This window comes from Chlorocebus sabaeus, chromosome 25, assembly GCF_047675955.1.
Source record: "Chlorocebus sabaeus isolate Y175 chromosome 25, mChlSab1.0.hap1, whole genome shotgun sequence".
Lineage (NCBI taxonomy): Eukaryota > Metazoa > Chordata > Mammalia > Primates > Cercopithecidae > Chlorocebus > Chlorocebus sabaeus.
Window position 1 is genome coordinate 3,161,667 of NC_132928.1, and position 14,050 is coordinate 3,175,716.

The 14,050-nt window shown below is 47.4% G+C and overlaps 1 protein-coding gene across 1 annotated transcript in view; it reads left to right on the top strand.

Moving 5' to 3' along the window:
• Nucleotides 1-1,696: 1,696 nt before the first annotated feature.
• PARP1 (poly(ADP-ribose) polymerase 1) overlaps nucleotides 1,697-14,050 on the top strand; it is a 47,321-nt gene continuing 34,967 nt past the window's right edge. The window contains exons 1-2 of the mRNA XM_007988265.3: nucleotides 1,697-2,014; nucleotides 7,774-7,939. Of these exons, the coding sequence (XP_007986456.2) occupies nucleotides 1,895-2,014; nucleotides 7,774-7,939 (286 nt within the window). The 5' untranslated portion in view covers nucleotides 1,697-1,894. The remainder of the gene's footprint in view (nucleotides 2,015-7,773; nucleotides 7,940-14,050) is intronic.

The window sequence follows — 14,050 nt, forward strand, 5'->3', positions numbered from 1 at the left end:
TTCTGTTTACCTTCAAAATATCTTTTTTTTTTTTTTTTTTTGAGACAGGGTCACACTGTCACCAAGGCTGGAGTGCAGTGGCACTATCACGGCTCACCACAGCCTCAACCTTCAGGGCTCAGGTAATCCTCCCACCTCAGCCTCCCAAGTAGCTGGGACTATAGGCACCTGCCACCACCCCCAGCTAATTTTTGTAGAGATGAGGTTTTGTAATGTTGCCCAGGATGGTCTTGAATTCCTGGGCTCAAGGGATCCACCCACCTAAGCCTCCCAAAGTGCTAGGATTATAGGTATGAGCCACTGTGCCCAGCCTACCTTCAATGTATCTTACTGATTACTAACTTTTAGGATTCAGCCTATGTCTCACAACCTTCTTGCTTACTCAACATCCTTATCTCTTAAGCTACTAGCTTCTTCTCTATGGTTAACACTTTTTATGAGTTTTATTCATCTGCTTATTTTTCCTATCCTCTACACCAGAATTGAATATTTTCAAATGCAGCACACTCATGTTACAATCTTTGAAATGGAAAAAAAAAAAAAAAAAAAAAAAAAGCATAGGATTAGAAAAGAAACCAATTTTAATAAACTGTATTTTAAAGTATAGTTCCATATTAAACAACATGATCTAGGCCAGCTGCAGTGGCTCATCCCTGTAATCCCAGCACTTTGGGAGGCCAAGGTAGGAGGATTGCTTGAGGCCAGGGGTTCAAGACCAGCCTGGGCAACATGGAGAGATGCCCCATCTCTTTCTTTATACACACACACACACACACACACACACACACACACAGAAAATATCTGGTAGCAACAGGTCTAGTCATTACCACAATTTTGAGTAGTGATGAGCTTAATAATATTTTGAGTTATCACCAAAATAACTGTAAAGTAACATGAAAACATCTGTGATGACTATTGCCCACAAAGTCACAGGTACTTCTAATACTCCTGGGATTTGTAGTCAAATTCATAATAAAGGAAATGCTAGGTTTCAGTTGGTATTTTGTCCCGACGGTATATGGATGGCAGGTTGGAATGCCCGTCCAAGCCAGGGGGATTGACCTAACACTGCAGGGTCCACCTAGGGCCGATCAACTATATTCCCTAGGGGGGCCTGCTATTCCCGGACCCAGCTGCCCTCAGGGGAGAGAGGACACACTTATAAAAAGAGTTTGGGGCCGGCTTGGTAGTTCAAGCCTGTGACCCCAGCACTTTAGGAGGCTGAGGCTCGAAGATCACTTATAGCCAGGAGTTTGAGACCAGTCTAGCCAACTTGGCGAGACTCTATCCCTAAAAAAACAAAATTTTTTTTTTAATTAGCCAGTTGTGGTGGTGCACGCCTGTAGTCCCAGCTACTTGGGAGGCTGAGGTGGGAGGATCGCTGGGCTCAGGAGTTCCAGACTGCAGTGAGCCATGATCGCGCCGCTGCACTCCAGCGCAGTGAGACTCAGTCTCAAAAATAAAAGGTGGAGGGGTTGGGGGTATAATTAGTTATGAAAACAGGTAAGACTTCCTGGGACAGAACGATCAGACGGGTGGCGCCGGGTCCTCCAAAGAGCTACTAGCTCAGTCCAAGCCCCGCCTCGGCCCCCAGGGTAGCGGGCCGCAGAGCTCCACCCGCAGGAGCCCGGGAAACTCCGCCCCCCGGCCGGCAGGGGGCGCGAGCGCCGCAGGCCCCGCCCCGTGGACGTGGGCTCCGTGGGCGTTCCCGCTGCCAGGCATCAGCAATCTATCGGGGAACCGCGGTGGCCGGTGCTGCGTGCTCGGTGGCGGCTCTGGACGCTCAGGCGCCTGCGGCTGGGTGAGCGCACGCGGGGCGGCTAGGCGGCGAGGCGGCGGTGTGTTTCCAGGTCGTGGCGTCGGGCTCCCGGAGCTTTGGCTGCAGCTAGGGGAGATGGCGGAGTCTTCGGATAAGCTCTACCGAGTCGAGTACGCCAAGAGCGGGCGCGCCTCTTGCAAGAAATGCAGCGAGAGCATCCCCAAGGACTCGCTCCGGATGGCCATCATGGTGCAGGTGCGGGCCGCTGTGCGGGCGGCGGGGCGGGTAGGCGGCGCCCCGGGTTAACTGTGTCCGGGAAGGCTCGGGGAGTGCGGGCCCGGGGAGCAAGCGGACCTGGGCCCTCGGAGCGGCACTTGGGGCCTGTGGGGCCGTGGCCGCCCCTCCTCCGCCGAGCTGCCCGGCCGACCCTTCCGGAAGGTTTTGCTGATGTTGCAGGAAAAGCCCGGGAAATACAGTCTGCAGCTGGTGCTGCCTTTCGCTTTGTGTAAACGAGAAGCCGCTTCTCTCTTCCTTTCTTGGTGGTGGTGTTTTATTATTGCCGTTCGCCTCAGGGATTGGGGGTGGGGGGGAATTGTACGTGGTGTCTTTAAGCTAATCTGATTTTGACCTATCTTGTTCTGGAAGATTTTTGTCCTACGTGGATGGTGGCGACTGGCCTGTGGGGATTTTTTTTTTTAAACCTATTTTTGGCCGTCATTTCAACACGTCATTTTAACGCTCACCCTCATTTTTCATTTTAATTAGGCAAAACTATGCAGAGAGGTGTCATTTCTGTACAGTGCATTCACTTTGAGCCTAATCTGTGCTTTAAAATAACATTTTCCCCAAATTTTCCAGGTTCACAGACGCGTTCTCGGTGCACTTGCAGCTGTCTGGTTTGAGTAAGAGTGGCTCCAGGGGGGTTTCTCATGTGGGCTTTTTGATAGATTGAGGATCGATCCCCTTTTGAGGTTTCCTGAGGCTTCTGTGAAGTGGTGGGCTTGAAGGCCCCTGTCATTTCCCAGGGGCTCCTGCCTCCAGCTTCCAGTTTGCTGATGTCTGCCTTTGTATGAATAATTCTGGTTCTCACCTGCCCTGTTCCTCCTCGCTTCCAACACATTACCCAAGCTTAGTGCTCATGGTCAAGGTAGCTTGATTTTCCTCCCTACCATGAGCTGTAATGTGTTTTAGGAATGACCAGATAGCCCTCAGTGGATTTTCAGGCTGAAAGAGTACAAGGGAGGGCAACATTTACCGAGTGGATACCCAAGTGCCAGGTGTACTTCCGTTATTTTATTTCACAATATGTCTGTCATCTCGGTGTCCTCGGGGCATACCTAAGTCAGTACGTGGCACACAGTGCTTATTTGGTAGGTATTTGTTAAGTTCTAAGCACTCTGTTAGGTTTTAAGGACACAGAATCCACCTTTAGGAATTTCCAGTTTGATTAAACGGGAATTGACTGGTAAACAAACATTGCCGTACAGAGGGGATGGATGCCACCTGATGGAACTGTGCTCCAGGCATTGTGTGCCTAGGAGTCCACGATGACCCACCTTAGGGTGGAAGGTTAATTAGGAGTCGTTAATTCACAGAAGTGGAGCAGAAAGATGAGGATAAGGAAGTAGACAGGGTTTACAATTTGAAGAGCTGTGTTTCCCACTAAGGAACCTAGAACTTACCTTAAATATATAAGGCAGCCTGTTCTTATGAAGTTCTCACTCCTGGTGCAGGAGCCCAGGGTCTGTAGGATGGTAGATAGAACGCAAGAGGTCCATGGGTTTAGATAAGAAAAAATTGATATCTCCATCTGCACTAACCTGTAGATAAAATTCATTATTTCCTCTAATCATAAATGTAAGCCGCAAAGCAAAGGCATATTAGCAGTCCCTATGATTTTTTTCACCAGTGGTAATTACAGATATTTTCACTTTACAGTTGGGAGTTTCTCAAAATATAATTTACTCTCATTGCTACAAAAATCACAGTTGTTAGAGGCAGTACTAGATCTTGTTATTTAAAACTTTGAAGCTCACAGGTTACTGTATGCAAATTACCTTTCAAATGTTTTGATAATTATTTGAATATGTTTCCTTTTCGAACTTTTTTGTTTGTTTTGTTTTTTGAGATGGGGTCTCACTATGTTGCCCAGGCTAGTCTCAAACTCTTGAGCTCAAGTGATCCACCCACCTTAGCCCTGTAAAGTGCTAGGATTACAGGCGTGAGCCACCATGACTGACCATTTGCGAGCGTTTTTATTATGCATTTTTAAATGTTATTCCGAGAAAGGGACATCCACGGGCCGTAACGGGCAGAGTACCGTGTTCTAGTGGAAAGACAGAAAACCCAAGTTCAGACAGTGTGTTGAGGCTAGAACAACACCGCTGTGGAGGAAGTTAGAGGAGGCTTAGCTGTGGGGGAGGCAGGATGGAGGAAGCTGAACCTGATCAAGTTTAACATTCTGGGGCCAGGCTGGGTGGCACACGCTTGTAATGTCAGCACTTTGGGATGCTTGGGTGGGCAGATCACTTAAGCTCAGCGGTTCAAGACCAGCCTGGCCAACATGCTGAAACCTCGTCTCTACAAAAAAATGCAATGATTAGCGGGGCGTGGTGGTTCATGCCTTTAAGTCCCAGCTACTCTGGAGGCTGAAGCTGGAAGATTGCTTGAGCCTGGGAGGTGGAGGTTGCAACGAACCGAGGTAATGCCACTGCACTCCAGCCTGGGCGACAGACCCAGACCCTGTCTGAAAAAAAATAAATAGTAATAACAACATTCTGGGCTTTCCTTTGGCATACTTGATAGTGAAAGAAACTCTTTATTATTATTTTTTTCTTTCTTTCTTTTGAGACGGAGTCTCGCTCTGTCGCCCTGGCTGGAGTGCAGTGGCCCGATCTCAGCTCACTGCAAGCTCCGCCTCCTGGGTTTACGCCATTCTCCTGCCTCAGCCCCCCGAGTAGCTGGGACTACAGGCGCCCGCCACCTCACCCAGCTAGTTTTTTGTATTTTTTAGTAGAGATGGGGTTTCACCGTGTTAGCCAGGATGGTCTCGATCTCCTGACCTCGTGATCCGCCCGTCTTGGCCTCCCAAAGTGCTGGGATTACAGGCTTGAGCCACCACGCCCGGCCGAAACTCTTTATTATTAAAAGTAACTGATTTTTCTGTAATTGTGGTTGAGGGTGGATTCAGAGTTTTAATTCAGAATTTAAAGTTGGTCTGGTAGGCTGAGCTGGTGAAGACCAAAAGGAAAGAAGCCTTTTCACTTGCTTGAATTTAAATACCTTCTTTTGCATCTCTGAGTATCTGATACCTGATACTTTAGCCCTCATGCCTGGGGCATCTTGGGAGGGATGAGCTGGGCCCTCCAGCTTTTTGGTGGGAGGAGGGTGGTGATAGACCTTTGAGTTGCTCTGTCCTGGGAGGGTTTGAGCACCCGGAGGCATGCAGCGAGGTCAGTTCATTCTCTCTGTGGCGTAGGTGGACAGGTAGCATGGCCTGTTCTGCACAGAAGGGAACCCAGTTCACCAGCTGCTGGTTGGGTGAAGACCCTGGTATGTTAGGTGCTCAGAAAGATTCTGTGCCTTGCCTGAGCTGTGCAGCTAACAAATGGAGTCGATAGTCTCGTGACCTTGGTCTGGTGTCTTTCTGCCACATCATTCTCAGTCCTAAGTTTTAGGGCAAAGCGTTGCTTTGGTCAAGGGTTCTTCTGCCGAGGCCCTTTGTCCTCTAAGCTTGTGCTGTGATTGCACCATTGGGCAGCACCTCTAGGTTATCCAACACTGTGCCAGTGGTTGGGGGAGACAGCACCCAGACCAAAGGGCAGCAGGTCTGGGGCCCCTGGCACAGCCAGGAAGAAGTGCATAGCCATTACCTGTGCCCTTTTATACAAGGGTAACCAGAACATTGTACAGGAAGAGTAGACAAGGGGTAGACAAGCAGGCAGAGCCAGGACGATGCCACTGCAAATGTTCCATGATAGCCAGATGCTTAGGATCTGTATCAGCAGCCTAGTTGAGATCTGGTGGAATGTTTGAGAGCTGGAACATGAGTCTGCTCTCAGAAATGCCATTTGCTGTCTCTTCTGCAGCAGGAATTACCCCATCCTTCCTTTTTTTTTTTTTCCATCGGACTTGAAGCCCTAAGCAAACACTGCGAGCCCTCTGTGACAGATGTTGCTGGAGAATAACAAGATAGGCATCTTGCCCCTTATGAAACAATCACCAAATGCATAGTTCTTAGTGAGCAAGGGGAGCTGTGGAAGGGGCCCTGGGGGACCTGAGGGAATGCTCTGAACAGGGCGGGGAGCATTCCAGACCCAGGGGAAAGCTGATGTTGAGGAGTCCTTGCGCTGCCATAGTCTTAGCTGTGCATTTTAATACATCACATCCAGAAAGAGGCCACTCACAGTGGAGAGAGGGAGTGGGGCACTTTATCATTGCTTTTCCAGAGTATTTTCCCTGTCCCCACAACTGCATCCTAAAAATTCAGCATATTTACTTTTAATGCTGTTTTAATACTCTTATTGCATCTGTGTGACATTTAGCTTTATGTTCTATAAAAGCAGATGTTTGGGACTTCCCTTGCTGTAGTCAGATCACAGTTGGTATATTTTTAAGTAGCTCTTCCTGCCGGGCAGTGGAGTGTGGTGGGAGGAACCATGGTGTCAAATCATTCATTTGCTGCCTCTGTGACTCCCAACCCCCCAGGCAAGGATTTCCAGCCCCGCTGTCTCCATCTGTGAATGAAAGTGCGGGTTCCCACCCAGAGGCAGATTGTGGGATTACACAGGATGGTTTATGAAAGGCTCAGGGACCCACACTACAGGCTGTGTCTTCCCCTTCTTCCCAGTTGCTGTCACCGTCCACTCTGTAAAGCCAGGACTGGGTGCAGTGGCTTATGCCTGTAATCCCAGCACTTCGGGAAGCCAGGGTGGGTGGGTCACGAGGTCAGAAGTTCGAGACCAGCCTGGCCAACGTGGTGAAACCCCATTGCTACTAACAATACAAAAATTAGCCAGGCGTAGGTGGCGTGTGCCTGTAGTCCCAGCTACTCAGGAGGCCGAGGCAGGAGAATGGCATGAACCCAGGAGGCGGAGCTTTCAGTGAGCCCAGATCCCACCACTGCACTCCAGCCTGGGTGACAGAGCAAGACTCAGTCTCAAAAAAAAAAAAGCCAGACCGTGCTGGAGGCCTGGGAGCAGAACCTGGCCCTGTCACAATGAAAGGCCTAGTGGGAAGCAAACCACCTGCAGAGGAGAACTGTGTTCCCTGTGGCCAGACTTCCCAGGTCCTGCACCTGGGAAGCTGCCCCCGAGAAGGCCAGTGAGCAGCTGACTCCAGCTCCAGGCATGCTGCCCCGAACCGAACCATCCACTGTCACGGTTGCCTCACAGACCTCCATTCATTCCACTCACATCTGTGTGGCTGCTGCGAACTTGACAGTTTTTTTCTGACACACTTTTTCTGCTTTGCTCATTATCTGGGTCTTGTTCCTCATTATTCTTAACTGCAGAGGCACTTAAAGAGCCCTTTTCTGGGGCACACAGGCCCTTTGAGTCCAGGCGTGCCTGGAGCAGTTGTCTGGCCATTCCCAGCAGATGCTGCAGGATTGTGACTCTGCACAGGTGTCTTCTGTGTGTTTCACTAGACCATGAGGCAGCTCACCACTAAATGTAGTGGTGTGTGGTGAAAAGGGACGTGGGGCAGAGCTCAGTGGTAAAAGGCTACCTTTCTTGTGGCTGTGTTTGGTGTCCTAAGAGAATGAGCTCAAGAACAATGGGCTACAGTCCTCTGAGCCTTGGGGAAGATTGTGAGAAGGATGCTGCAGCTCTTCATGTGAGAGCGGAGGCTGTCCTCCTTTCACAGATAGGAGAACGAAGGTTTCATGTGCTGTCCTTCTGTCCCAGCTGTCACGGCTGGGACTGGGACTGGGACTGGGGTTGAGGTCAACATCTAGTGGTTCTAAGCCACAAGTTAGCTGCTCACTTACCTCCCTCTGTTTGTCCTCCTTCTAGTCACCCATGTTTGATGGAAAAGTCCCACACTGGTACCACTTCTCCTGCTTCTGGAAGGTGGGCCATTCCATCCGGCACCCTGACGTGGAGGTGGATGGGTTCTCTGAGCTTCGGTGGGATGACCAGCAGAAAGTCAAGAAGACAGCGGAAGCTGGAGGAGTGACAGGTGTGTACAAATGGGCAGCATGGGCATTCAGCCCCCACCCTGAAGCTCCCAGGGGTCCTCTTCTCAGAGAGCAAAGCAAACGTCCCCCAGCTTGCCTCCCACATATGCAGATCAAGCGTATGGTGCCCATGTTATTTCAGCAACACCTCCTGGACTCAGCATCATCTGTTGCATGATATTTGGTGTTTTATTTTTCCAGATGCTTGGAATGTAGCCTTTAAAGTTGTTTTGTTTTTAATAGACTTTATTTTTGTTCATGGCAAAAGTAAGCAAAGAACAAAGAGTTTCCAATACCCGCTCCCCCTCCTACCACACAGGCTCTTCCTTGTCAACATCTCCCACCAGAGTAGTACATTTGCTGTAATTGAGGAACCTACATTGACACATCATTATTGCCCAGAGTCCAGAAACTCCTGATGCTGTACATTCTGTGGGTTTGGACAGTTATGTGATGACATGCATCTGCTGTTATAGTATCATACAGAGTAATTTCAGACCTGCACCCTTCTGCAGCCCCCTTAAGATTAAGGAAGAATAGCTCATCTCTGAGAGGGGAATGAGGTAGGAGGCGGGGCTCAGGCACCAAACCAAACCGAGGACTAACTAAAGCAGGGACAGGGACGAAGCAGCTTTCCATAAAACACCCACCAGTGTGCCATATCAGTTTACCATTGCCATGGCAATACCCAGAGGTTACCACCCCTTTCTGTGACAACAGTCTGATGACCTAAAAGTTACCACCCCATTTCTTAACATGTCTGCATAATCTGCCCCTTAATTTGCATATAATTAAAAGTGGGTGTAAATATGACCACAGAACTGCCTTTGAGCTGCTGCCCTCAGCACACTGCCTGTGGGCTGGCCCTGCTCTGCAGGAGTAGTCACAGAGCCATAACACTGCTGCTGCAATAAAGCTGCTTGCTTCTACCACCAGCTCACTCTTAAATTCTGTCCAGAGCGAAGCCAAGGACCCTTCCAGGCCAAGCCCCAATTTAGGGCTGGCCTGCCCTGCATCAGTTTCACCGCTCTAAAAATCCCCTGTTTATCCCTCCTAATTCCCAGCAACCACTGCCCTTTTTACTGTCTCCACAGTTTTCTCCTTTTATGTCTTCTCCCATGTCTCAGTACAGGTCATGTTAGGTGACATAGAGAGCGGAGCATAAAGCAAAGCTATTAAAAGCTTTATTAGGAGATGTAATCCTAGGGCAGCAAGAGAGAGGAAGGAAGGGGAGGCAGGAGGGCAAGCACAGTGCCTGCCATATGTTGTCAAGCTGGCCACAGCTTCATGAGAAACAGCCAATGGCTTGGTCATGCAGGATGCCCTCACACAAGTCCTTTGCCACCAAGCTTCAGAAAAGCCCCTCGGAGCAGGAGGAAGGGAGTGGCATTATCCATTGGTTCTGTCTCTTGTTTCTTACTGGTTTTTGCTTGCCTGAGGTGCGTTCTCTGCACTTCCAGATTGTGCTACTGGCCTCTGCACAGTCACACCCTGCAGCCAGAGCTGCCTCTAGATCTGGAAGTGGCGGGAGGACTCAGAGTCCCTGGTTTTGAGTTGGCCTGTTGGTGACAGTGCTGTGTTTGTTACTGTGGTGGTCACTACAGGGTAGGTATGCCAGGGTGTGGCCCTTACCCTGAGGTAGTGACAGTGCTAGGGAAAAGGCTATAGCACCAGCAGCCACTGTCAAGTAGCCCAGCCTGGGGATACAGATGAACTACGTCCAGTACGTGTAATTTTATAGTTCCTTGTTTCTTTTAACATCTAAATGTTTACTCTATTTGGAAGTTTTCCCGGTGTGTGCTGATGTGGTGTGAGGCATGACTCCAGTTTTATTTTTTTCCAAATGATGATCTAGTTTCCCTACTTTGTTTTTTTGTTGTTGTTGTTTGTTTTTGTTTGTTTTTGAGATGGAGTCTCTGTTGCCCAGGCTGGAGTGCTATGGCATGGTCTTGTCTCACTACAACTTCCACCTCCCGGGTTCAGGCGAATTCTCCTGCCTCAGCCTCCTGGGTAGCATGGTGCCTGCCACCATGCCCGGCTAATTTTTTGTATTTTTAGTAGAGATGGGATTTCACCATATTGGCCAGGCTGGTCTTGAACTCCTGACCTTGTGATCCACCCTCCTCAGCCTCTCAAAGTGCTGGGATTACAGGCATGAGCCACCGCTCCCGACCCCTACTTTGTTTATTGACTTATTCATCTCCCCCATTGATTCCAGAGGTATCTTGTATCATGTACAAAATTTCTGTATTTTGGGGTCTTTTTAGAAATTTCTGTTCCATTGTCTGTTTAATCTTTTTTTATATATAGACTTTTTTTTTTTTTTTGGAGACGGAGTCTTGCTCTGTCGCCCAGGCTGGGGTGCAGTGGCGCGATCTCAGCTCACTGCAAGCTCTGCCTCCCAAGTTCACACCATTCTCCTGTATATAGACTTTTTTCTTACAGCAGTTTTAGGTCCACAGCAAAATTGAGCAGAGTACAGAGTTTCCATATAGTCCTCCCCACCCCACACATACACAGACTTGTCCACAATCAACAATGCCACCAGAGTGGTCCATAGTTATAACTGATGAGCTACATTGACACATCGTTATCCCTCGAGGTCTGTACTTTACATGAGGCTCACTCTTGGTGTTGTACATCCTGTCGGTTTTAACAAATGTACTTTGACGTGCATGTACCTTTATGGTAGCCTTCAGAGTCCTTTCACTGCCTGGGAAATCCTCTGTGCTTTGCCTAGTCATTCCTCCCTCCCCTCTAACCTCTAGTAACCGCTGATCTTTTTGCTTTCTCCATCGTTTTTCCTTTTCCCGAATATAATATAGTTGGAATCATACAGAAGGTAGCCTTTTCAGATTGGCTTCTCTCACTAGTAATGTGCTCTTAAGATTCCTCTATGTCAGGCCAGGCATGGTGGCTCATACCTGTAATCCCAGCACTTTGGAAGGCTGAGGCAGGTGGATTACCAGGTCAGGAGTTTGAGACCAGCCTGGCCAATATGGTGAAACCCCGTCTCTATTAAAAATACAAAAATTAGCCAGGCGTGGTGGTGTGCGCCTGTAGTCCCAGCTACTCGGGAGGCTGAGGACAGGAGAATTGCTTGACCCAGGAGGCAGAGGTTGCAGTGAGCCAAGATGGCGCCACTGCACTCCAGCCTGGCAACAGAGCTGGACTCTACCTCGAAAAAAAGATTCCTCCATGTCTTGTCGTTTTATTACCGAATAATATTCCACTGTCTGGATTACCAGTTTGTTTATTCATTGACCTGCTGAAGGACGTCTTAGTTGCTTCCAAGTTTTGGCAATTATGAACAGAGCTGCTAGAAACATCCATGTGCAGGTTTTTCTGGCGACATAAGTTTCAACTCCTTTGGGTAATCAAGGAGTACAGTTGCTGGATCATGTGATGAGAGTATATTTAGTTTTGTAAGAAACTGCCAAGCTGTCTTCCAAAAAGCTGGATCATTTTGCATTCCACCAACAATGGATGAGAATTCGTATCATCGTACATCTTTGCCAGCATTTGGTGTTGTCAGTGTTTTGGATTTTGGCCATTCTAATAGATGTATAGTATTTTATTATTGTTTTAATTTTTATTTCCCTAATACTGTAATTCTCTCGAACATCTTCTCATATGTTTATTTACCGTCTGTATATCTTTGGTGAAATGTCTTTTGCCTGCCCCCGCCCCCACTTTTTTTTCTTTAAGAGTGTCTTGCTTTGTCGCCCAGGCTAGAGTGCAGTGGTGTGATCACAGTTCACTGCAACTTTGACCTCTGTCTCCCACCTCAGCCTCTTGAATAGCTGGGACTTCAGGTGTGCACCACCATGCCTGGCTAATTTTTTAAAGTTTTTTGAAGAGACGGTGGGGGGGCCTCACCTTGTTTCCCAGACTAGTCTCAAACTCCTGGTTTTGCTCTTTTTAAAATCAGATTGTTTGTTTTCTTACTGTTGATTCCTAAGAGTTCTTGGTATATTTTGGATAACAGCCCTTTATCTTATGTCTTTTGAAAATATTTTTTCTCAGTGTGTGGCTGGTCTTCCTCAGAGCAGAAGTTTTTAATTTTATGAAGTCTAGTTAATCAGTTACTTCTTTAGTGGATTGGGCTTTTGATGTTGTTTGTAAAAAGTCATCACCAGACCCGAAGTCATCTAGATTTTCTTCTAGAAGTTTAACAGTTTTGTGTCTTACATTTAGATATGTGATCCATTTTGAGTTACGTTTTGTGAAGGGTGTAAGGTCTGTGTCTAGATTCCTTTTTTTTTTTTTTCACATGTGGATGTCCAGTTGTTACAGCTCCGCTTGTTGAAAAAGCCATCTTTTCTCCCATTTTTGCCGTTATTTTTTTGTCACAGATCAGTGGACTGTGCTTGTGTGGCTTTGTTTCTGGGCTCCCTGTTCTGTCCCACTGATCTACTTATCCTTTTGCCAGTACCACACTGTGTTGACTGCTGGGGCTTCATAGTAACTCTTTAGGTTGGGTAGTGTCAGCCCTCCAACCTTGTTATTGTCTTTACTGTCATGGCAGAAGGCAAAGGAGAAGCCGGCAGTTCACATGGCCGGAGCAGGAGGAAGAGAGTGAGAGGGGAGGTGCTACACGTTTTTAAACAGCGAGATCTCAGGAGAACTCAAAAGTATCGTGACACAGCACCAAGGCAGAAATCTGTCCTGTAATCCAGTCACCTCCCACCAGGCCCCACCTCCAACATTCGGGATTATAATTTGATAGGAGATTTGGGTGGGGGCACAGATCCAAACCGTATCACTGTCTGTCCTTCTTGCAGCTGGTCCTTGTAGCTGTTGGTATGTCTGACCAGCTGCTTGCTGCAAATAGATTAGTAACGGCTCAGAATTGAGAGTTTTAAAAAGTAAATAAATTTGTAAGAAAGGGTTCAAAGGGTGAGTATGTCAGTTTTAGCAGAGGGCAGGTCTCATTCTGTTGCCTAGGCTGGAATGTACTGGCAGTCTCTAACTCCTGGGCTCAAGCAATCCTCCCACTTCAGCCTCTGAAGAAGCTAGGACTACAGATGCCCAATTAATTTTTTAACCTTTTTTTTTTTTTTTTTTTTTAATAGAGACAGAGTCTCACCATGTTGCCCAAGGGATCTTGCTATGTTCCCTAGGCCGGTCTCAAACTCCTGGCTTCAAACAATCTCACCTCTGCCTCCCAAAGCGCAGGGATTACAGGCATGAGCAAATACACCTGGCTGACGTTTTTCTTGTTCTGTGGCTGTTTTCTCTTTTGTGTTCAGAATAGGGAAAGTTGTAGGTTTAGGGGCATAGATGTGTTATATCTAGTTATAATTTAAATATACCTAAGTACATAGATAGATAGATAGATAGATAGATAGATAGATAGATAGATAATCTCTGTCACCCAGGCTGGGGTGCTGTGGTACCATCTCGGCTCACTGCAACCTCTGCCTCCTGGGTTGCTGGGATTACAGATGTGTGCCACCACACCTGGCTGGGTATTTTTAGTAGAGATGGAGTTTCGCCATATTGGCCAGGCTGACTTAAGTATAATTTTATAATATGAGAAGGCATAATAATTTTACTGAAAATGTGTCTTTTTGTGAAACTATCATAACCATACAGTTAGGATACTACCTACTGATTGTCCAGGGACACTTCATCCAGAGAGCTTAACTTACTATTTTTAAATATATGAAAAGTTTAATTCATCCCAAATCCTCTAATTCACAAATGACTTATTAACATGTAGGATATCTCCTTAGAAAATACTAATTTGCTTGTGAGTGTGTGTGATTTTCTTTCCTGCAGAATTGAGATCCTACTCTAAGTATCACTTTCCTTAGTTGATTTTTTTTTTGGGGGGGGGGTGGCAAAATAGGCGTAACATAAAATTTATCCTAACTTTTTTTTTTTTTTTTTTTTTTTTTTTTTTTTTAAAGACAGGGTCTTGCTCTGTCGCCCAAGCTGGAGTACAGTGGTGCAATCATGGCTCACTACATCCTCTGTCGTCCCGGGTTCAGGCAATTCTCCTGCCTCAGCCTCCCAAGTAACTGGGATTACCGGTGTGCGCCACCACGTCTGACTAATTTTTATATTTTTGGTAGAGACAGGGTTTCACTATGTTGTCCAGACTGGTC